Below are 23,333 nucleotides of genomic sequence, written 5' to 3'. Positions count from 1 at the left end.
CTTCGAAATTTCAAACTCAATTGGATTGATGTAAGTACTTTTTTTTTACATTTTAAAGTATCCAGCGGAGGAATAGAAACATATAATTCCTATTCTTTGGTTTGAATCATTTTTTAATGAAAAATTTATTAACATAGATAATGGAATAGCGGAAATTTCAATTGCATTTTTGACATATGAATAAACTAGCCTAATTTTACACATTGTGTTTCTTCATGTGTGCCTTCAATAGGGTATTCTCTGGAAAAATTGCATCACAAATCGTGCACGGGATTTTTTTTGCAAAAATGCCATGAATTTTGAATTTATGTCGTCTAAAATCCACAGCATAAGAAAATCGTTGATCACATCCATCGACAGTGCATTTGAACGGCTTCTCACCAGTGTGACTTCATAAATAAAGGAAGAAAATGGGGAGAAAATATGAAAAGATAACATACTTTGAAACTGATTAATAAAAATGATACTTTTTTTTTGTATTAGTGATAGATATTTACCTTCTCATATGTTCACTTATACTGCTTTTAGATCGAAACGATTTTCGGCAGCCTTGATGAGGACATTTGAATGGCTTTTGTTTGGTGTGGATGTACATGTGACTCTGAAGTGAATTTGTTGCCAAATATTTACCACAAACCGTGCACATAACCTTTCGATCGTTCAACTGTTGATGATGACGCTTTGTGTGACTATCCAGTACAAATTTTGTGAAAAATCCCTTCCTGCAAATGTTGCACTTAAATCGAATTGCTTCTGCACTGTGTTTGAAACGTAGATGACCACGCAGAGCAGCTTGATTTAAATACAGCTTGTGGCATAGGTAACATTCATAAGATGCATTTTCATCTCTGTTTTTTCTCGTTTCCCATTGCATTTTCCTCTTCGATTCACATATTAACCTATGTTCTGTCATTTCTTTTTTGGTGCTGAATATGCGACAGCAAACCGTGCAGTACAGTGTCCCCGAATGCATTCGAATTTTATGAAGTCTTAGTATATCGGCTCGAGATACTATTTTTCCACAAATATCACATGGAAACTGTGCTCCTCTGTCATGAACCGCATAATGATTTGCAAGCGTTGCCTCCTGTGCAAAATGTACACCACATAATTCGCACTTGAACTTGTTGTTGGGATTATGCGATTGCATGTGCTTGCGAAAGGAATTACGTGAGTGTATAGTCTTTTTGCAGATGTTGCAATCAAATGCGCCGCCATTTACTCTTCGACGGCATTCCGGCTTATGATGGGCTAGTTCGTCTGCGGTTGCAAATATCTTTGTGCAACATCTACAAAAATAAGTGGTTGCGTCACTGTGCAAGAGTATTTTATGCCGTGCCAGTGAACTTTGTACGCTCAATATTTTACCACAAATATCACATTCGACGGGTTTACGCTTGCCTTTATCGCTCTGAGACGACTGTTTGCCAATCGATGTTGATGGTGTCCGTATGTTCTTTACCATTGTTTCCTCTCGTTTGGAGTTGGATTCATTTGGAAAATGTTGACTTGATTGAACACTGGTGACCTCCCTCAAATCGATCCTTTCCATAGATATATCATCGGTTCTCGTCTTCGAACTGCTTGCCGATGCTATTTCTTTACTTTGGTAATCATATTGTACTTCTGGATCATCTGGACATTCAAATGTGGGCTCTGTTTTGATTTGTATTTCATTTTCCCAAATGGTTTCAATAGCGACGGGACGAACGCCCAAGAATACGGAGCTCCAATCACTCTGCTGTTTTTGTTCATTTGCCTGTTCACCATATTGACTTGTATGAGTTTGCATGTGTTCATCTCTGTCGCGAGCAAGCACAAAACATTCGTCACATCCTTCAATTAAACATTTGAATAGGTTTTCTTCGTTATGTCGACTCATGTGCTTCTTTAGGCTATGCATTCTGTTCAACGATTTTCCGCAAATACTACACACGAATCTTCGATTTTTCAAACTTTCAATATGACGTCGTTGTTGATGAACTTGCAGCATTGGCTTTGTGACAAAGTGCATTCCACATGTTTCGCACTTGAATTTATGACGATTAGTATGCGACAATCGAGTGTGAGCACTTAGAGCTGCATGATTTGGAGACTCTTTTCTGCATAAGTAACATTCATACGATGCATTCTTATCTTTTAATTTCCTAAATTCATGTCGCTGTTTCTTTTTTGATTCACACACAGTTTTATGCTGTATCAATTGGTTTTCGGTGTCAAATATATGACAACAAATTTTACAAAAATAAGTGTTTGTACTATGCTTTCGTATTTTGTGACCTTGTAATGAATCTTTTCGAGCACATGTTTTTCCGCAAATATTACATATGTGACGTCCTCCTCTCTTTCTACTTGTTCGGGGTTCTGTACTCGGTAGTGGTTGCTTATCGATTGCATCGACTGTATGCGTTGAAGGATCTTTTTGCTCGTGATGCATAGCTGGTTCTTCTTTGATGGTTATTTCTTCTAGGTGGATCGAGTGAGGATTTTCAGGATAGTGAACAGCTCCAATGGGAACTAGAGGTGGCATTTCTCTAATAGGTGCGAGTGGAGGCATTTCCATCGGTAGTAATCTGTTCAATGATACACGTTCATTGAACGCTGTGCTGATGGGTTCGGTTTTGATTCGTGTCTCATATTCGGCGACTGTCTCCGAAATAACAGTGTCAACAAAACACGATTCAATGTGCTCCTCGGATTTGATTTTTCCCTTGATACATGTAACCGCATTGTGTACAGTATACAAATTGGAACCGATTCGAATTAAGTTTTGATCGCAGTCGGCGCAAGTCTCTTGAGTGAAATGCTCTAGAACGTGGTCATCTTTTTCAGCGGCACTTCCGAATGTTTGAGGACAAAACAAACATTGATGAACTGTAAAAGAGAAAATTCATTGACTCATTCACTTAATTTGAATATTTTATCTTACCCGCTCTCGTTGTGGTCATATTTCAATGCGATAGCCTCGATTGAACCAATAAATCAAACTAAATAAAACAAGCGACAGATTTTTATTCGAATATTTTTATTTCCAAATGTCAAAGCAACTTCGTTTGTTTTCTTCCGAAATGTCAAGCTCAATTGGATTGATGTAAGTACTTTTGTTTATGTTTTAAAGTATCCAGAGGAGAAATAGAAATATAATGTTTGTATACTTTGGTTTGAGTCATTTTCATAATGAAGAGTTTATTAAACTTATTCACAGATAACGGAATAGGAGTTATTTTAATAAAAATTAAAAAGAAAACAAATAAATAAAAATGACATGAGAATCTAAAATAATTTTTTCAACTTTCGATCGATCAACGGTTGATGATGACACTTTGTGTGATTGTTCAGATCAAAATTGGTGCAAAATGCCTTTCCACAAATATTACATCGAAATCTAATTGCTTCTGAACTGTGCTTCATACGAAAGTGACCACACAGGGCAGATTGACTTGTATGAACCTTGTGGCATAGGTAATATTCATAAGATGCATTCACATCTCTGTATTTTTTTTATTTCACACTGCATTTTCCTCTTCGATTCACATATTAACCTAGGCTCTGTCATTTCTTTTTTGGTGCTGAATATGCGACAGCAAATATACCATAAAGCATAAAATACACGATTTCTAGCGACAATCGCGAATGTATGCATTGATCCAAGCAAACGATGAAGTCACAATCGTTTAAATTGGTTGGCCTATATTCACCGTTTGCAAATTTATTTGCAAGTGTTTTATGCGGCGATTCATCGTGGCTTAAATACTCACCCCAAGCCAAACAATAACTCGCTTCGAGAGCATCACGCTTTTTTTCACGCCTTTACTTCACACAGTAGACGAGCTTTATGTTTTTATTTCTTCACTCTTCCATCATCTTCGTGTACGAGAGCGTGAAAAAGAGTAGATTATTCCTTATTCGATGAAATGATTCAGATGTTGTTAATAAGCAGTCCATGCTCTAATATCACTATATTCTTTGCGTCAAAATTGGTTTTTTGTTTACTATAGTATAGCTATTGATCCAGACGTCGAGCTTGACGCTCAAGTATTTGTTTGAGTACTCATTTGTATTCACAGTACTTTAGCTGCGAAGGGGAAAAGGTTTATTTGTATTTACGTTATTCCAGTATGAGTTTATGGGGAAGAAATGACTTCATTAATACTTGGCTAAAGCAATCGGAAATTTCAATTTGTAAAAAAGGAGAATCTGCATAAATTTTATTTAAATTATTTTTCAAGTATCCAGCAAAATTGATTGACACTTGCAATAAAGTATTTGGAAAAGAAATGATTTATTTTATATGCTTATGAATATTTATATGTAGAACATCAAACTTGTATAAATTTAGAGTCAAAACGAGACGAGATTATCCGATCGCATGTCCGATCGCCAATGAGTCGAATGCGAAACAAAGCGAAAGCAAAACAAAAACATTGCGCTATATATTGATAACGCCTTGAGTTCCAATTTGCTGACAACAAGATGATCATTATTATTGTTTACTCTGTATCAGCTTTTTTCAAACGAATCGTTTAATTAAATAATAAAATCTTTTATTGCGAATATTGTGTGAGTTCACTTGTCAGTTCAGATCATATGGTTGTTTGCATCACAGATACTGCATACACGGTCACTTGCTGCTGATAAGGCGATACAGGCAAAAGTTCAGTGTTCAGCAAATATTACAGCTGTTTATGTCCAGCAGTTAAGATTAATCCAACAGTAAATGACCGACAGCTCATAAGGGCACACATACAGTGGATAAAAACTTAAAATACTTCACTCCAGCCTACAAATTGATCAAATTACGAACAAATCAAACCAATTAATGTGAGTAATTTAATAAATTCTAATTTGTTGTTCGATTTTTTGCGAAGAGTTTATTTTTATTCGGAAATGTTGGATCCTATTTTTATATCGGGTAAACACGGGTACGTGAATTTACGGGTTGTGATTTAATACCGCTGTTTGAATCATTGCGCATATATATATATATCGGCCATTCCACACGAAATCAGGGAAGAGTTGTAATGTGAGGTCGCCGAATTTGCTGAAAATTGGCTTGGAGTCTTGTTTCCGATAGAAAAAGAGAAAACCAAAATCTCAGGCCTAAAAGTGGCCCGCCTTTCTGAGTTAACTCAGTGTGAATTTTTGGAAAAATTGAAAAAATCGAAAAAAAGGGTTTGCGCCAACTAAAATCTAACTGTGAAGTAGTTGACACATTGCCAAACCTATGATACCGTTGGAAAGGGAATCGATGGGGCTACAAAATCCGCCAGTAACCTATCCTCTATGGCCCCATTGGAACCTCCAAAAATGGGTTCAAAGTATAAAATGTTAAATATCTCAAAATAGTGGGGTTTTTTTGATATGTTTTTTCTGCGTTTTTTTTGCGCTTATGTCGCGCCGCTTCAGATGGAAAAATAAAATTTCGTGTATACCCCCCATTCAGTTCGTGTATCTGGCCTCAGCAGTTGAATCATATGTCATTTTTCAGCGTTTTTGTGGGAAAAATGGTCAAAAATGGCCTCTTACGACATTTTGATATGAGAAAACTGCTATTTTTTCGTCAAAATACATGAAAAAACGACCTTTTCCACATCGGTTTACCTATAAATTTGGTCCGAAACTGACTTTTCTTCATAGAACAAACGAATGGTCGAAATCTGCTTACAAAATCACATTTGTGGCATAGAAAACCCACCTATAATGGGCTGTCATGATTCTATTTCCACGTAATTTTTGACGGAAAATCGATTGAGACTCATCTCAATCCTGTCTGATGGGTCTAAAAGGTCGAAAAATGACCCTGCTTCAGAGGATGTTTTCAACTCGCAATAAAAACACTTTTTTTGCTTCAAAAATTCCCTATTCTGCATTCAATCGTGAATGGCTTTTATTTTCCAGCGAAACAAATGAAAATATACCAATTTGCTTACCATTTGGGCTCAATTCAGCGTTTTATGTAGAAATTGTTCTGAAAAGCGGTCATTTTGTATGGGAGGTATCTTAAATTTGCGTAATTCGATAATTTTACGTTAGAAAACTTCTATTTATTTTCGAAAATAATGGGGGCCTGTGAACAATCAAACACCCATTTTGTTGTATTTTGGTCTCAAATCGACTTTAGCATCGGAAAAATCACTCGAAATGGAGATTTTACATATAAAACGCTGAAGTGAGCCCAAATGGTAAGCAAATTGGTATATTTTCATTTGTTCCGCTGGAAAATAAAAGCCATTCACGATTGAATGCAGAATAGGGAATTTTTGAAGCAAAAAAAGTGTTTTTATTGCGAGTTGAAAACATCCTCTGAAGCAGGGTCATTTTTAGACCTTTTAGACCCATCAGACAGGATTGAGATGAGTCTCAATCGATTTTTCGTCAAAAATTACGTGGAAATAGAATCATGACAGCCCATTATAGGTGGGTTTTCTATGCCACAAATGTGATTTTGTAGGCAGATTTCGACCATTCGTTTGTTCTATGAAGAAAAGTCAGTTTCGGACCAAATTTATAGGTAAACCGATGTGGAAAAGGTCGTTTTTTCATGTATTTTGACGAAAAAATAGCAGTTTTCTCATATCAAAATGTCGTAAGAGGCCATTTTTGACCATTTTCCCACAAAAACGCTGAAAAATGACATATGATTCAACTGCTGAGGCCAGATACACGAACTGAATGGGGGGTATACACGAAATTTTATTTTTCCATCTGAAGCGGCGCGACATAAGCGCAAAAAAACGCAGAAAAAACATATCAAAAAACCCCACTATTTTGAGATATTTAACATTTTATACTTTGAACCCATTTTTGGAGGTTCCAATGGGGCCATAGAGGATAGGTTACTGGCGGATTTTGTAGCCCCATCGATTCCCTTTCCAACGGTATCATAGGTTTGGCAATGTGTCAACTACTTCACAGTTAGATTTTAGTTGGCGCAAACCCTTTTTTCGATTTTTTCAATTTTTCCAAAAATTCACACTGGGTTAACTCAGAAAGGCGGGCCACTTTTAGGCCTGAGATTTTGGTTTTCTCTTTTTCTATCGGAAACAAGACTTCAAGCCAATTTTCAGCCAATTCGGCGACCTCACATTACAACTCTTCCCTGATTTCGTGTGGAATGGCCGATACATTGTTATAAACAATTGTCGACGGACATATCTGGACTTCGGAATTCTTACTCAATTTCTATTTATTGAATAAACAAAGAAATAATTTCAAAAAAAAATTCTTCTTAGCGACAAAATAGTATTGCAACGAAGTCGAAAACAAATTGGTTAGTTGAAATTTTGATGAGGAAAGAACCACTTCATTTTTATTGCATTGATAACGATGCCCTTTGTTATGCAATAGTTTTTTTTTTGTAATTTTGTTTGCTTATTTGATTTGTGTGCAATAGATGTCATTCAAAGTAGAAGCAATCCCATCGCCAAAGACGGTCATTGGAACGAGATGCCATTGGGACGAGCACACTCAAAGTTTGTATTATAATGATATTGAGGGCGTAATCTTCCGTTATGATTACAAAGAGAATAAAGTATATTCGGCAACGATTGATGGTGAGCCTTCGATTGGATTCATGATTCCGGTCGCAAATTGTACGAAAACATGTGAACTGGATGAATATGCCCTTGGATTGGGCCGCCGCGTTGGAATCGTGCACTGGGATGGTTTATCAACGAAGGCAATCATTGGACCCATCGCTTTCGAAGTTGAACAAGAAAAAGAAAACAATCGCTTTAACGCGGCCAAAGCTGATCCCGTGGGCCGATTCTATGGTGGCACTATGCGCAGTGAAAAGTGTGGCGATATTTTTGAAGTCGCTGCCGGCTCCTTGTATAAATACATCAAGGGTGACGGTGTCTATGAATTAGTAAATAACGTTCATATTTCCAACGGTTTGGCATGGAACGAAGAAGAAAACAAAGTTTTCTACATCGATTCGTGTAAATTTGATGTGAAAGAGTACGACTGGGATCCAAGCACTGGTGATTTCTGTGAGTGAACGTTTTTTTTTAAATTTATTTTTCACTTAAGCATTGATAGAAAATCATCCATTGAAAACAAAAACTTTTTCACCAAACAAATCTATATTTTTCCAGCCAATGAACGTGTTGTGATCGATTTTAGCAAAAATGGCAAAAATCCAGGATTTCTTCCAGATGGTTTAACCATTGACACAGACGGCAACCTCTATGTTACCGCTTTTGAAGGATCCAAAATATTCAAAGTCAATCCAAAGTAAGTTTTTTTTATCGTTCATAATTTTTCATCAGTTATTTACCATAATTTTCCATTCAAACTATGTTTCTCCTTTTTTTTCTCTAAACAGAAGCGGCAAAATTCTATTGGAGATTCCGATTCCCGCTAAAAAAGTTACAGCTGTAGCCTTCGGAGGTCCAAATTTGGACATTTTGTACGTGACAACTGGAGCAAAAGATGACCCTGACAATGTAAACGCCGGACTATTATTCAAAGTAACCGGATTGGGCGTGAAAGGTTTTCCAGGCGTTAGAGTTCGCGTATAAGACCAAAACGAAAATAATTTTTAAGAAGCTCGTATGCGGAAAAATATGTTAAAAATTCTAACAAATTCAACATTGATTAAATAAACACAACTGTTACAATTTCATACTTATCTGCAGCTCGTTATCTTTAACCATTTTCATTTAGCTTTGATTTTTTAGTTCAGCTGTTATTTGCTATTTTTTGTTTAAATTTATCAATGAAAGTTTCGAATAAAACACAAAACCATACTCATGCATTCTTGGTTATGAGGTTAAATTGAATGTTATTAATATGTTATCTTTGCAAAAATACCAAAAGAACGCTGTAGAGGATGTTTCGAATCCGGGTGACACTTCCTTAGCTTTAGATTATTTTTCATCAAATAAATTATAGCGTCACTTTAAGCTCGTAAAAATACAAATCCGCGATAGGAATAAACAATTCATATAAATTTTATTCTATAACATATCACGAAGAATGTTTTCATATAATCAACTGTTTACTTAATCTAAAAAAATTATTAAAACTTTTATTCTAATAAATTTTCATATTTTCAACTAAAGCTGAACATGATGCTTGAGCATGTGCTTTTTCAAAAAAGAATTCTCCGGGAAAATTTCGCTACAAATCGAACATGAATACTTCTTAATAAAAATGCCATGTGATCGGTACTTATGCCTTCTAAGATCGATTTCGAATGTAAATTGTCGACCACAACCTTCGACTTCGCATTGAACTCGTTTTCCTCCCGCGTGTGTTCGAATGTGACTCTCTCGATTGGATCGCGTTTTGAAACCTTTTTCACATCCATCGACAGTACACTTGAACGGTCTCTCCCCAGTATGACTATTTGTGTGACTTTTAAGCTGGTCTTTTGTTTTGAAACTTTTACCACAGGTGCTGCATACGTATTCCTTAATATCGAGATGTTTTCGATTATGATGAATATCAAGTAACTTCTGCTGTACAAACGACGACTCGCATAGTGTGCATTTAAATTGTTTACACGAGGGACTGTGAACGAACCGCATATGCATACGTAAAACGGCTCTATTCTTCAGTATAGCACCACAAATGTCACACTCAAATCGCACCGCAGTATTTGATTGTCGACGTTTTCGCATACAGTTCGCTTTGTGTTCGGCCAAATCTTCTGCTGTTGAGAACAGTTTTATGCAAATATTACAACAATTTTCACCCAAAGTCTTGTGCACCACCATTTTATGCCGTTGCATCGCGTATTTACAACTAAGCATTTTCCCGCAAATATGACATTCAAGGCTTTCTTCATTGTCATTGGTTTTTTCTTGTGATTTTTTCTTTACTATCTTTGCACCTGTGCCCCCAGAAACAGTCTTTTTCCGCTTCGATTGCTTTTTTCTTTTTTGAAGATTCGATGGCGGTTGAATTTTTACAGAAATTTTCTTCTTTCGTGTTGAATTCATTGATTTATTTTCAATGTGTTGTTTCGAACCATCTGAGCATTCAGGTGAAATATTTTCATTCAGACACTCAATTGGTTCTTCATTCTCTGTTTTTAACTCTAGTTTGACTTCAACTCTCTCTACTTCTATGGAATCTAAATCCGGAAATGTGCAAACAGACTGCATCGGCTCATCTTCATTGCAACTACCTCTGTCGTACACTGGTGGACTTTCATCATTGGTAGTAACTTGCTCGATTGCACTCGATTCAATTGGAGCCTCTGATTTCAATTCCATCTTGATGCATGTCACCGCAGTGTGTAGAGTGTACAAATTTGCACCGATTCGAATCAAATTTTGATTGCAGTCGGTACAAGTCTCGTGAGCAAAATGGTCCAGAACGTGGTCGTCTTTTTCAGCTCCACTGCCAAATGTTTGTGGACAAAACAAACATTGGTGAACTGCAAAAGTATTGTGAAGATTCAATTGTTTAACGATTTGTTGAATTTTATGCTTTAATAATATCAAATTATACCTGTTTCAATTCCACTCATTTGGTATAATAATAGCTTCTTGAGTTAAAATAATATCAATTCCTAAATAGTAATTTTTTTTTCTTTTTAAGCCGGCTTTTGCTTTCTTTTCAATATTTCTTATGTCAAACTTATTGTTATTTACATTTGAAACGTCAAATATACTTCTGATTTTTTTCTCCTATTATGTACTTTGAATATATTCGAAGGGGAAACATTTTCTATGTTTGTGCAAGAGTTTTATTTAGTCAAATTTGATTATATACGGAAAACTTTTAGCGACACAGCATATACATATCAATAGGCTATCTATTTATTATTTATTATTTAATTTTTACTTTGATCATCCGCGTTTTCATCATTGATCGGTAATTTTATTCCACGTTCTAGAATCGCCGCTACATGTGATTCTTTACGGATAAATCCGTGATTTGCTTCAATCAATTTGATGGCTAACTCGACTGGATTTTGTACAAATTTGCAATAGTTAACGTACTTCCTGAGTGTTGATGTTGACAGAGCAGTCCTATCAGGGACAAATCCATTTGGTTTAATGATTCCGTTTCTGAAAGCGTTTTCCTGTTCGTTAGTTCGAGGACGTGGTATTAAACCCAAGAAATTGCAGTAAGCATTTTGTTCGTCCTCATTTTTGAAGTACATTGAACCGGAGAACATTCTTATCTGGGCAGCAACATGAACATTGATGTTTACTGGAACCGATTTACCGGTGACTCGTAAGCTTATTTCATCCAGTAAATCGCTATGCACTTTATTTAATCGTGAACGGAACATGTAAAGTGTTGATCTGGTGCTTCGTCGAAAATGAGGCAACAGTTGATTGACTTCGTATGGACTGAGCAAAATGAAAATACAATCAACACAAGCGATCCACCAAACCGGTCGCAGAAATTCATCACATGATTTATTGCTAGAATCATTCAACACTTGAGTGAAGTTCTTTGTGACGTATAAACGATTATTCCAAGGCGAGCCTTCGTCTTTGTATTCTTTGTACAACTGTGTCTTTGTTAATGATTCTTCTAGAGGAAGGATGGTTAGATTTTCCCGGAACAAATTATTGGTGATATGAACATCATTCTGAATTCCATTTTGAATCAATAAGGTAAGATCATCATCAAAACTTGGTTTTGCTGGTTTTGATTTTGGTGGCCGTTGAACATGTCTAGCTTCTTCGATTTCATGCTCCAGCTCCTTTTCTTGTTCTTCATCTAAACTGTGAACGAAGCGTCTAATATCTTTTGCTTGTTTTGATAACTTTTCAGTGACGCCTTCGGCATATTTTTGGATGAATTGTACAATTTCTCTATTTTTTCTATTCTGTTTAATCAATTTTCGGAATTTTTCTGTCGATATGTCAGTCAACGGAGCATCCTCTTTGTCACCATACATCTCACTCAAGGTGACGAATTCATTGTTGACACATTTCTCGTACAAATTGCGCATTGCGATTGGCGTACTGGAGCTTTCATACAATTTATGTGCGACCAATTTCGCGGTGTAGTTATGAGCTGCGGTCGCCCAGTGGACAGTATTTTCAGTTTCGAATTGGCGACTGTTGGCGCAAATAAATTCTACGACATGTTCGTTATTTATCTCATTTTGTTTTGTCAAGCTACACGTTTCGCGAATGTTTATGTCTGCCTCGAATGATGCCCAGAATGCAATCGAATGACCTCTTCCCAATTGACGCATTCGCATGCAAGCTTGTACTGTTTTATCGCGCGTAATTTCGCCGGATAGTGTAACACAAGCCTTCCAACCCAGCGGGAATCTGAAATCGGTTCCTCGTGTGTGCGTGTCATCCAGGTAAACCAAACATCGGCTCAAGTTCTCTCGATAAACGGAGCTATCGAATTCGGCTACTAAACCATTCCGATCGATCGCTTGCAAAACGTCTCGCGAGTCGAAATAGAGAGCTGCATCATAGATGGATTCCGATGTCATTTTCAACCACACTTCAGCTACTTGCTTATTGTTTAGCTCCAACATCAATGCCCCCGCATCCAAAAGCACTGGAATTTCTGAACTTGCGAGCAGTTGCAATATTTCTTTTGCGCTCACATTTGCGGGAAGACTTTTGTAACACTGATTTTCGGGTTGAAGCAACGTTTTTCGGACACCGTTGTTCGTGTGCTCCAGTTCTCTTAAAACATTTTGAACGATTGTCATTGGCAAAAGATTTTTGGTGTCATTTGTTCCACTGAATCCGGTTACACGGTGATGCATGTGCTCGCTGCACAAGTCCCATGCAGTGCTCATTAGTTTTTGCTCAAATGACTTTGCTTCGCGTAGAAAAACCACATTCGACAGCCAAAAATCGATGATTTGCATATTGAATCGAAATAATGGGAATAGAATGTCGTTTCTTTGATGGGGATCGATTAAGTTTACACCCGAATATGTTCGAATAGATGGATTTACCAACTCTGGTGTAATGCTAGTTATCCATTTTTCATAAGTGTCTGCTGCATTTTGACTCAATGTCAATATTTCGAATGCCTGCAACAACTGCTGATCGGAAAGACCTTTGAAGATGATGGAAAAGTCATGAGAATAAAAATTAAATGGATAATTAAAAGTCAAAATCATACCTGAATAATAATAGCTCAACTGTGTGAAACATAGAGCAACATCTGTGTGGCCAAACTCCGTCATATCTGCTGCAACGTCTTTTGCCTTGAATGGAATGGCCATTTTTCGATTGCTCTTCTCGTCCACACCATAGTTCACACGCCAACGTTTTGTCAAAATCAATTTCAGCACTTCAAAGCGAAGTAAGCCACTCAAAATCAACACGGTATTTCGTTCGATGGCACCAAGGTCGGCATGCGTCGTTTCAACTGATTTTGCACTTAATAAAATGCGAATTTGTTCTTTGTCTTCTGCTGTGGTCTCTGGGAATGCGATATCGGTTTGGCCACTGAGAAAATCTTCAATTAACGCTTCTTTCAATAAGTAAAACATCGAATGGTCCAGAATACGGCAAGGCGTAAAGACATCAGCACGGTAGTCGACTATTGGAGCTCCGAAAACGTTACCATTCGTCACATAATCAATGTTGAATTCCAACTTTTCTGCACCGTGTTTCAGATACAGTAGTTTCATGTGATGCGGCACGCGCTTCAGTAGTGCCTGTATGACAAACCATCGCTGAGCACCTCCGTCTATTTGTAGCTGTTTTCCGACTGTGTAAATGAGTTGGTACTTTGCCTGCAGAATGGCATCGGATTCATCCAAAATGCTGCGCACGTTTTCATTAAGCCAATTGTGAGATGAAAGAAACTTCCATGCGGTCGCGATATCATTCTTTGCTACAGTCTCATAGATTTTCAATTGGAATGATAAGCGGTACTCGGGCAACGTCAGAATGACACCTGTAATGAAAACAATTCAAGAAAGTTAGATGATCATATTACTAGTATACGCAATGGTAAACAGTGAAATACCTTTCTTCTCCTTGCATTCCTCATACATATCTTGTATTTGCGTGATGCATTTGTCCATCGGCATGTCTCGACGACATGGGAATACGTAGATCTTTCGACCCAGCATACCGCCCAAATAGCGCCGCAACGACTTCAAATTCGTCGCAAACAATGATTTCAGAACTGTAATCTGGCAAATTTGTTGGCCATTGGCCAGGATCGACGCTAGAATCGGAACAATAACAGCCGTTTTGCCTTCGCCCATATTCAATTGCATTGTGAAATGCGATTTGGATGAGTTCTCGTCCAACATTTGCTTGGCGATTTCGACTTGAATGCGACGAATAGTAAGATTCTGCTCGATTTCAAAGAGTAACCATTCGGGATATTTGTTTGGTTTCCAGTTTACGTGTGGTTCATTTTCAAGCTCTCGCTCCAAGGCTGGTTTCAATTCAGATTGACCTGAATATGTTGAAATACGACCAAGACGCTGTTTCTTTGCTATTGAAAGTGCCCAGGCACCAATGACCGCTTTCAATCGGCTGTCAGTCTCTTCTGAGATGAGCATTGGCAAAATCAATGTCGGCACGTTTCGAGGACACATTCCGGCATCTACCAAATGGCACGACCTCTCTGAATGCACAATTTTTTCATAGCACCTAAACCAATCAGCAGATGATACATGCGTACAACTAACTGCCGATAGTCCAATAGTCTCCCACACGTATTGAGCCGTTTCTGTCACAACTTCATGCTCATCCAAACTTAGATCAAGCTTTTTATTCAAATTTATTTCATATTTTGACCAATTCCTTTCAGCTGGACAAACGTAATCCTCGAGGTTCGGAAGAAGATTTGGTTGATCCGAACTAAGTGAATCAAGCTTTTCAGTTACTCGATCGATGAAAATTTCGATCTTACGATTGTTGTTCCAGCTGGTTAAGAGTGAATTTATTTGGCAATTTGCTTCTGAAATATTTATATCCTCTGTAGCTGAAATATCCCAATGAGTATAATAAATATCATCAAGTGACACCGTATCGCATGGCCATGCTTCGGTTACTGCTGAACAGAGAACGAGTATGTTACGTTCAATATTATTGTCGTAGTTTTCGCGATCTCCATCTGTCCAGTCCAAATAATATTCGCTGGGGTTTGAATGCCAATCTTTCAAAATTTCCAATATTCTTGACTCATCGAATCGTCTATCCTCTAGACAGCATTTTTCAACGTTTGGCGGATCAATGCTTTTGAATTCCTGTGGATTGGCTGCAATTGTTTGAAGTGCCAAAATCGCATCCATGTCATTTTCATGGTGAGCCAATAAGGTCAAGATCAATGTCAAATGCTCGGAATTCAACATGTTTTTACGAGCTACTTCGTAGAAAGAAATCCATAGTTTACGAAATAGCCCGGGGTTGTTGCGTATATCTTGAACATTGTTCAGAATGTTTTCAACATACTCGGTTTCTACGGCTCCTGGAAGCTCATCGCTATAACAGTCAATCAAAAATCTACGTAAATTCCAATTGATTTCCATGTAATATGACCTGTTGTGGTATAGAGATGCAACAGTTTGTGTATCCGGTGAGAAACTCGTATCCCTTGGCCTCGGAAATGAAGTTACCAGATTTTCGTGACGAATAAATTCGTTCGAAATGCGCAAATTCGGATATAGTTGCAAACAACGAAAATAATCGCGTAAATTTAAGCTGATGTCGCTATCCTCTGAGTCCATGTTTAAGCTCTTTTGTCTATTCAAGTTGTTTGTCAATTTGAGTTCCGGATATAAATCTTCTAAGCGTTCACTGTCACCAAGCAACTCTTTCACAATAAGTAGATAAGAATCTTGAGCGGAATGTGGATGAACGAAAATGGGCCAATCTACTTTCAATTCTTTTCCGACCAATTTTCGCCGCGGACTTAATTGTTTGAACGCTTGCAGAATTTCAACTGTTTCGCGATCATACGGAGCTGAAGACCAAACAAAACCGGATTGTAAGATTTGTAATGCGCGCTCAGTGCCGGACATCCCAATGAATGGTTCGATTTGTCCGTGCGATGTCACAGCGTGTAAATAGGCGAGAAAGAACCATGCTGAATAACCACTGCTGTTCGGTTTCAATTGACGACAAAATTCATCCACTTGATACGCATGAAATGGTGGCGTCCGAAGCCCCGATTGTAAATCTATGCTGACAAAAACATGTGAATTTAGACGCCTTGTGTGTATTTTACCGTGAGGTAATAGAAGAATTTTCTTCGAAGGTGCGTCGTTGTGGTCATCATTGGGTACATCTTCCAACAGCAAGCCATGTCTCAATCCAAATAAAGTTCCGCAGTTTTGCTGAAGTGAGATGCGCATTTGGCTGAACTCATTCGACACAATATCATAGGCACCGTTTTGTCGTTTTGAACAATCGATTTTAAATTTCAACCTCATTCGGATCAATTCAATCTTGGCGATGTTTGGCTCGTCTATCAACACATTGATGTACTTGGCTTGTTCCAGGCGAGATATTTGTTTCACAATATTTTCATAGGACTTCGTGGTAATATCCAACATATTTCGATTTGTTTTCACATGGATCAAATGCTGGGTTCTCAAGTCCAGTATATATTCGATGCCTTGGACTGCAAAGAAGTTCTGGTCTTCGAATCGCATTGGACGAAATTCGATTTTATCCTCGCGTTTGTTCCACCAATGGCTGAAGTTGTCCACAAGTAACGGTGGTATATCACCATCCAAATGATCACATGGAATCAATTCGATTTCATTTCCATCAGCTCGTCTTTCAATAATCACTAGTCCACAAACGGAATGCATAAATTCATAGCTATTCTCGTTGTATTTTTGTACAGAGGTGAAACTATTTTGTGAATCTGGTTGCACTTCGAACACAAGGGCTCCAAAAACTCTCTGAAAAAGATTATTCTGAGTGATGAAATTAGGTAATCGGCAAATGGGCAGATTATTCAACAAAAACGATCCCGTTATCAAATCAATCGTCACATATTTTAGCATTGCTTTCACTATGACTTCCACCACAAAAACTTGTCCGTTTGCTTTAAAATACGCGCCTCTGAAATATCCATATTCTGATTGAATCCAGTGTTTCTTGATGAATTCGATTACATCATCAAAATTCACTTTGAGAATTTCTCTTATGGCCGTTTCGATGTGAATGCCAGTATTGCGGACCATTCGCAACAGCATTCTGAAATTTAATTCATTTGTTTGTTGATTACTTAAAACGATGTTGTGTGTTAGGGTCACAATAAATTGTAGCCAAATGCGGGGTGCAGTGTATCCACTTGCATTGTTTTCCAAAAATATCTTCATAAAATGTTGATGACGAGAGTGAACGTAAAACGTAAGAGTGCCCGAAATTGCAGCAAGAACCAATTTGTTTCGTAATTGATTTTGATTGGATAAATCTGGAGTTTGTTCAGCTTGAATTGTCTTTTGGATTTTCTCTATCCAATCCAAGGCAACCGTTCGAATCGCATCAAGAAGAGCAGTAATTTGATTTGCCACATTTTCATCTTCGTTTAGCTCAAACACCCTGACTGCAATTAGTGTTGCCGTCAACAATTTCACGGGATGCGCCCAATTCCCTTTCTGTTGTTCGACAAACTTGTTGATCAATTCAACAAATGCTCGTGAAAATTTAACACATTTAAAATCCTCGTGAGATTCTCGAATTGCACCCGCCATGCCGCTTGTTTCCGCCTCCCAAATCGATTGCATGACCAGCGATAATACGGATGGATCCTCAAATGACAATGCTTCTGTTTCGATTGCCGCATACAAATTGCGCCATTGCAATCGATGCCCATCGGCTCGAAGTGAACCGAAATTTTTGAATTCACCTAAAGAAAGTTCATGTGGACAATCTGATTGACGAGCTAGCACCTCGTTCTGAGTGTGTGATGTTCCATTCAAAGTCCATTGTAAACAATCGTATTTATTTGCCACCACCATAGTGCATCTGTTTTTCATTGCATCATCTGCCATTGTTCTCAGCATCCCACCATTTGATGAATGATAGACACAATCGTATCCATTGCGAACATTAAATTTCGAGAAATCCTCGTCCACATGAATTGAATAGCTTTTACTCGGTGTTGTACTCCCGAGAAAAGAATAGCTACTATTGGAAATATTATATGCCGCAATCTGTCTGTAGCCTACCCACTTGCTGTCGATAGCCACAGAACTACCAACACTAAAATCGATGTACTGACCGAAGCGTGCTAGGGTGTCGCGCAGGCAAGCCACTTTGATTGGGATTCTCAATTCGAATATTATGGCATTTTGCTCATGACGTAAATCAGGCAGTTGTCGTTCATAAATGGAAATTTTCGCATTTTTAATTTGAGCTTCCACTTTACAAAGTTTACACCCATTTTGCTTACATTTTCGCTTACTTATAGTTGGATATTCATGAACTAATTTGAAAGCTTTATTTCGTAATTCTTTAACATTTTCCCGGCCTTTAATCCATTCTTCCCGTATTTTTGCGATATTCTGACTTTCCATTTGCTTAATTTCACGTAAGATTTCCTGCATTCCAATATCTCTTTCAGCAAATCTAGCTGCAAATGATTCTCTGCTCACTTTATTCTCCCCAATCAAACTTGGATAGGCGGCTATTGTGTTTCGTTTGTCAAAATATGTTTCCAATTCGTGTGCAATCTGCATGTCCCCAAATTGTGGCAGTAGAAGTGAATTGATAATTTTCGGATTGATTCCGCTATGATGATCGATGAGTAATGGATGTGACCAACTGGCAGCAATGTCAAGCATTTGAATTATTTTCAACGAAACGAGAACGATTTTAGATTGACCAAGTGGATCACCTTGGTAAAACAGTTCGGCATATGAAATGTAGCCAAAGAACCAAGCTCTTAGTTCAGTTGGACTGATAGGAAGTTCACACGTATTTAATTCATATAAAATCCAATTTTCAAAATCACTCATATACAAATTCTGTGCGATTTCTTCTTGGAGCGATGCAAATATTGAAACATTTGGTGGATATGGTGTCGCTAAGTAGTGTCTGCGGTAGGTCATTACATTTAATTGAGCATAGTTTGTGTTTTGAATTGGCATGGACACTCTTTTATATAGATAATCACATAGTTTTGGAATCCTTTGTATGATGTCCTTTTCAAAATCAAGGTCAATTAATGGTGGTAGTTTTGAATACTCTTCATACGCATTTTGAAGCGTCTCAATTTGATTGTCAATTTTAAGTCGTATTTCATGAATAATGGAGCGTGAGTCAAGGATGATGTGCTCTTTTAAATCCTGGTAATCGTTATTATTATTGCTGTGTTCAATTGTTATTTCATCGAGCTTCTCGATTCGCCGTGCCAATTTAGCCAAAACTTGAGCAGCCAATTCAACATTAATGAATTCACATGTTGGCTGAACGAAAAAGCCACTTTGATCGGATATAAATTTGATCATAATCAATTTGTAAAGTAATTTTCCCGATTGCTCACCAAGTTCAAGGGTGAGATTATGTTGGAGTAAGGCTTTGATCACCATGTAGAAACTTGAACGACGCACATATTCGGTTGGCGTTTTGAGAATTTCATCTCGGATTTTCTTTTTTATAGCGGGGAATTCCATTGCGGTTGAACTGTCTTGATCCATGAGAGCGGTGACTAACCACTTTGAAACATAGTCTTTTGAGTGGCTATCGACCAATTTGTTCTCGCAAAGAAAATAAAGTTGTTTTGCGAATTCCTCAGAGCGAAGCATTTTTGAGTACTTTATTTTGATTGCTTGCGCCGGATAGTTGTACTGCAATTTTCGAATTCAAATTGTTCATTATTTGTGAAACATTTTCAGAAATATAAAGTAGCATTTAGTCAAATAGAAAAGCCAATTACCTCTAAGTCACTTGGATTTTTGTAAACTTCATTTGGGTGTACTTTGCCAAGGAATGTGGCCACGATGATATTATTTGAATCAGTAGGAATATTGGGGAGCATATGAATGATGATGGCACAATTTTGGAAACGAACGAACATTGCGAACGTTTCCCCTGGTTGTAGCCCATTGATTCCTTCCATTATGGCGTTTGGTGTAAGGTTCAAGTGTACTTTCGCCAAGGAACGAACCATTTTCAAAGTGTTTGTTGGGACGTAATCAGCGAATTGTTCAACATTTTCTGCCATTCGCCTGAGCAGCTCCAATTCTTCCAACGGGAAATCAGGATTTCGGTATGACAGCATATAACGCGGCAAAATGATGTGTTTAAACAGATTTTCATGTAAGATTTGATGCTCGGTTATCATCCTTATATCGGTCGCATCCTTTATAAAAGAGAAAATTTGTTGAAAATGACTGTTCCAAATCTGAATATCATTTACACTTAGTAAGTGTCACTTACCATATTGATAATATTTTGTCGGAGAACGAAGTGAAAATGTTAAAAATGCAGTAATATTTATATGCATCCGAATCTCAAACCCTAAAAGGAAATATTATTTTATAAAAATTGGAGTAATATCGTATGCATAGTTGAAAATATCTCTTGTTAGATATGCATCATCAAATTTATTCTATGCAAAGAAGAATCTTCTCTTGGAAGACAATTCAAACTTCGAGAAAACTAAGTTAATTGAAAAGAATTGATGAATTCGTGTATTTTGGAGAATGTTCATGTTCATGCAACATAAAATGCAAAATCTCTCATCGGTATCTAAACACGCACCAGAAGTATGAAGTAAGCAGAAAAAGCAAATGCATGTGTACTAGTTTCTACCATTTTAAAAATTTTGCATGTATGTGTTGGGTATGCTCTATGCTGTCTTTTGTTATAACACACAACATATGAAGACTAATGGACCCAATTGTTACATGTGCATGGTAAAGCCTGTGTTTCTAACACACAAAATGCATGACGATAATGCTGGTTTTAATTCTTTTTGACCATTTGAAAAAGTCGTTTTGAGTCAATTTTGTGTTTTTTTTAGTGGAAATTGTTCAAGAATTTCGTTTCGTCAAAGGGTAATTTAACTTCAGACGACAACTAACGCCAATTAATTGTAAATTTTACCGTATTAAGTAAATGTAATGAAGTAAATCCAACTTCTAAGCACAAAATATAATATAAAAAATTTAAATTGAAACAGCTGCGAAACTTGATTTTCTTTTAATTTCACAAAAATGTTTTTTTCTCTAATTATCAGAAACTTTTTTTCAAAACTTGAGAACTGTTTACATCCGCTGTATTTGCAAACGGCTTCATTTCTTCAACTGACTGATGAACAAATAATGGCAACAGCAACACAACGTACCTTATAATACAAACTGTCGTATTCCTTTTCCACATGCATCTATGCAGCAGCTGATTTGTTCGTGTATTTCACACAAACGTGTATGTGTGTGTGTGTTATAGCTTCATTGTATTTATATGCAGTTGCATACGTGTATGTGTTTATGCATTGTTCCTTCAATTTACTTTGCTCTTTGAACAGAATTTCATGCATGTTGCAGTTTGTTGTAAATACATATTCAACTGATGCTATCTCGCTCACGGCGATATGCAATTTCTCCTGCCATGTGATTTTTTCTTTGCTGCCTTGAACTGATGTCAACAAAAAGGTTTTTTTCGCTGTGATGCCTATTTTCACTCTTTTAGATACGGTAGATGGTGATTTTCAATGAAATTTTTTTTTGGCAAATGGTTGTTGATGAAAATGAATTTTAACTCTACAGCACGAAGAAATTTTTATTTCATGTCCTTATTTTCTACTTAACATTCTTAATTTGTCATCGTATTTTGACGAGTGTTCGGGGAATTTGTCTAAAAATGTGTTGCAGGGAACTGTACGCGTAATCAAAAATAAGCAAACAATTTACCGTAAATTTAACGATTATTTTCAGCTGATTTTGTTATCTCAAACTTAGTTTGATTATTATTATGGATGTTCAAAACTTCAAAACCAATGCTAAAGTATCAAAAGTATCGATTGATAGATTTTTTAAGTATACGAAGGGGAAATGCAATATTATCCTTGCTAAATTAATTTTCATATATTTACTTCATTCGTGTTTTCAACTTATTATAATAATATGTTGATTATTTTATACGTGTATCTATTCTGTTATAAAGAGAATTGAGTTGTAAAAATGAAAGTAGTTTGATCAATAATCGACTATATTGGAGTCATTTTTGTGGCGTCTCCACTCGCATTTAACGTCCATTGTAGAAGCTTACTGGTCATCAATGCAAAAAATGTGATATAAAGAGTATGACGTGCATTATTTCATGCACGTTATTTACTTAGAATCAACCTCTTTTGCCACTGAAAAACTACATACTTTCCAATAAATATGGAAGTGGAGGAAATGACGCCAAGCTGCACGAGGTTATTTCGTGCGTTAAATTCATGCCGTTTAAATTGATGAGATAAGCAAATCGTCGATGGTTCTCAGGCGACTATGCCTTTGACTTATTGATTTGAACCCTTTTCTTGGTTTGTTTAATGATCGTTGTCAATTTTCATTGAGATTGATCATGATTGGGTTTAGAATAGAGTGTGTTGGAGAAGGAATGTTTTTAGAGGAGAAGTGAGATCACCATTACGAAACTGGACAGACGCCGCAAGGCATTAATTGTCTTTAAACGCTTGTTGTTGTTGTTTGGACTTAGAATCAGTCTATGTGTTTTTTTAAAATATTTTTTCGCAATTTTATCATTTAATTTTTTGGTTTTTCCCTCTTGATATCATTTAAATGCTCTCCTTCTTCATAACGAAATCAGATATTTCAGCACCTTCCTTCACTTTTTACACTTTTATTGCGTCTTCTTTAACGTCAATATAGCATACTTCTGCTCATTTTCCTCCCTCATTTCATTCATGAGTTTCATAATGTTCTTATAGTTTTCTTCAATTTTGATGCAATCGACCACATATAAACATTTTCCTATTCGAATCAAATTCTGATCACATTTTGAATATATGTTGCTTACAAAGCTGTCAAGCAGTACAATCATTTTACAAACTTTGCGGCGGTCGATTTATTACCAAGATCACAGTGGCAAAAGAGGATGATTCTCGATTCAATACTTGATGATAACGGCAAAATGAGCATTTCAATTCAATAACGATTTGAATTATTTAGTTGTTTTTTCTCACATTAGCCACGAACTTCAATATCCACGTCCACGTACAAATCATATCTATTTTATGTCCGTGAGTTTGTGTTCATTTGTTTCAAATTGAAAATGTGGTAAAAAATTAAAATAACACATGTTAACACAGTACTGAATGCATTTCATTTCACTTCTTAATTTCAAATACAATAACGTTATACCCAGCAAATTGTAATTTTCAAATGAATGTGTAGTTTTTAGCATGGATGAAGTCGATAGTATTCATAAATTTTCTTTGGCACATTTGCC

General features: G+C 36.9%; 3 protein-coding genes across 3 annotated transcripts; 1 reads left to right on the top strand and 2 right to left on the bottom strand.

Annotated features, from left to right (window-relative positions):
• Window positions 1-95: 95 nt before the first annotated feature.
• On the bottom strand, window positions 96-3,088 carry LOC129565486 (zinc finger protein 595-like). The gene is made up of 3 exons (XM_055440433.1): window positions 2,930-3,088; window positions 498-2,874; window positions 96-389 (listed from the first exon to the last, which is right to left on the bottom strand). The coding sequence occupies exons 1-3, from the start codon at window positions 2,946-2,948 to the stop codon at window positions 197-199; spliced, it is 2,589 nt and encodes an 862-aa protein (XP_055296408.1). The 5' UTR covers window positions 2,949-3,088; the 3' UTR covers window positions 96-196.
• Window positions 3,089-4,454: 1,366 nt separating this feature from the next.
• LOC129565490 (regucalcin-like) lies at window positions 4,455-8,632 on the top strand. Its single transcript, XM_055440440.1, has 4 exons — window positions 4,455-4,821; window positions 7,394-7,991; window positions 8,097-8,235; window positions 8,327-8,632. The coding sequence occupies exons 2-4, from the start codon at window positions 7,394-7,396 to the stop codon at window positions 8,520-8,522; spliced, it is 933 nt and encodes a 310-aa protein (XP_055296415.1). The 5' UTR covers window positions 4,455-4,821; the 3' UTR covers window positions 8,523-8,632.
• A 129-nt stretch (window positions 8,633-8,761) lies between these two features.
• On the bottom strand, window positions 8,762-10,584 carry LOC129565489 (zinc finger protein 557-like). The gene is made up of 2 exons (XM_055440439.1): window positions 10,462-10,584; window positions 8,762-10,387 (listed from the first exon to the last, which is right to left on the bottom strand). Exons 1-2 carry the CDS (start codon window positions 10,478-10,480, stop codon window positions 9,060-9,062), a joined length of 1,347 nt encoding a protein of 448 aa, XP_055296414.1. The 5' UTR covers window positions 10,481-10,584; the 3' UTR covers window positions 8,762-9,059.
• Between the last annotated feature and the right edge of the window lie 12,749 nt (window positions 10,585-23,333).

Source organism: Sitodiplosis mosellana, unplaced genomic scaffold (assembly GCF_009176505.1).
Source record: "Sitodiplosis mosellana isolate CC-2019 unplaced genomic scaffold, AAFC_SMos_1.0 Smas_scaffold_3, whole genome shotgun sequence".
In the NCBI taxonomy this organism is placed as follows: Eukaryota; Metazoa; Arthropoda; class Insecta; order Diptera; family Cecidomyiidae; genus Sitodiplosis; species Sitodiplosis mosellana.
The sequence above is the reverse complement of the archived record's forward strand: the minus strand, read 5'-3'. Positions and strand labels throughout refer to the sequence as shown.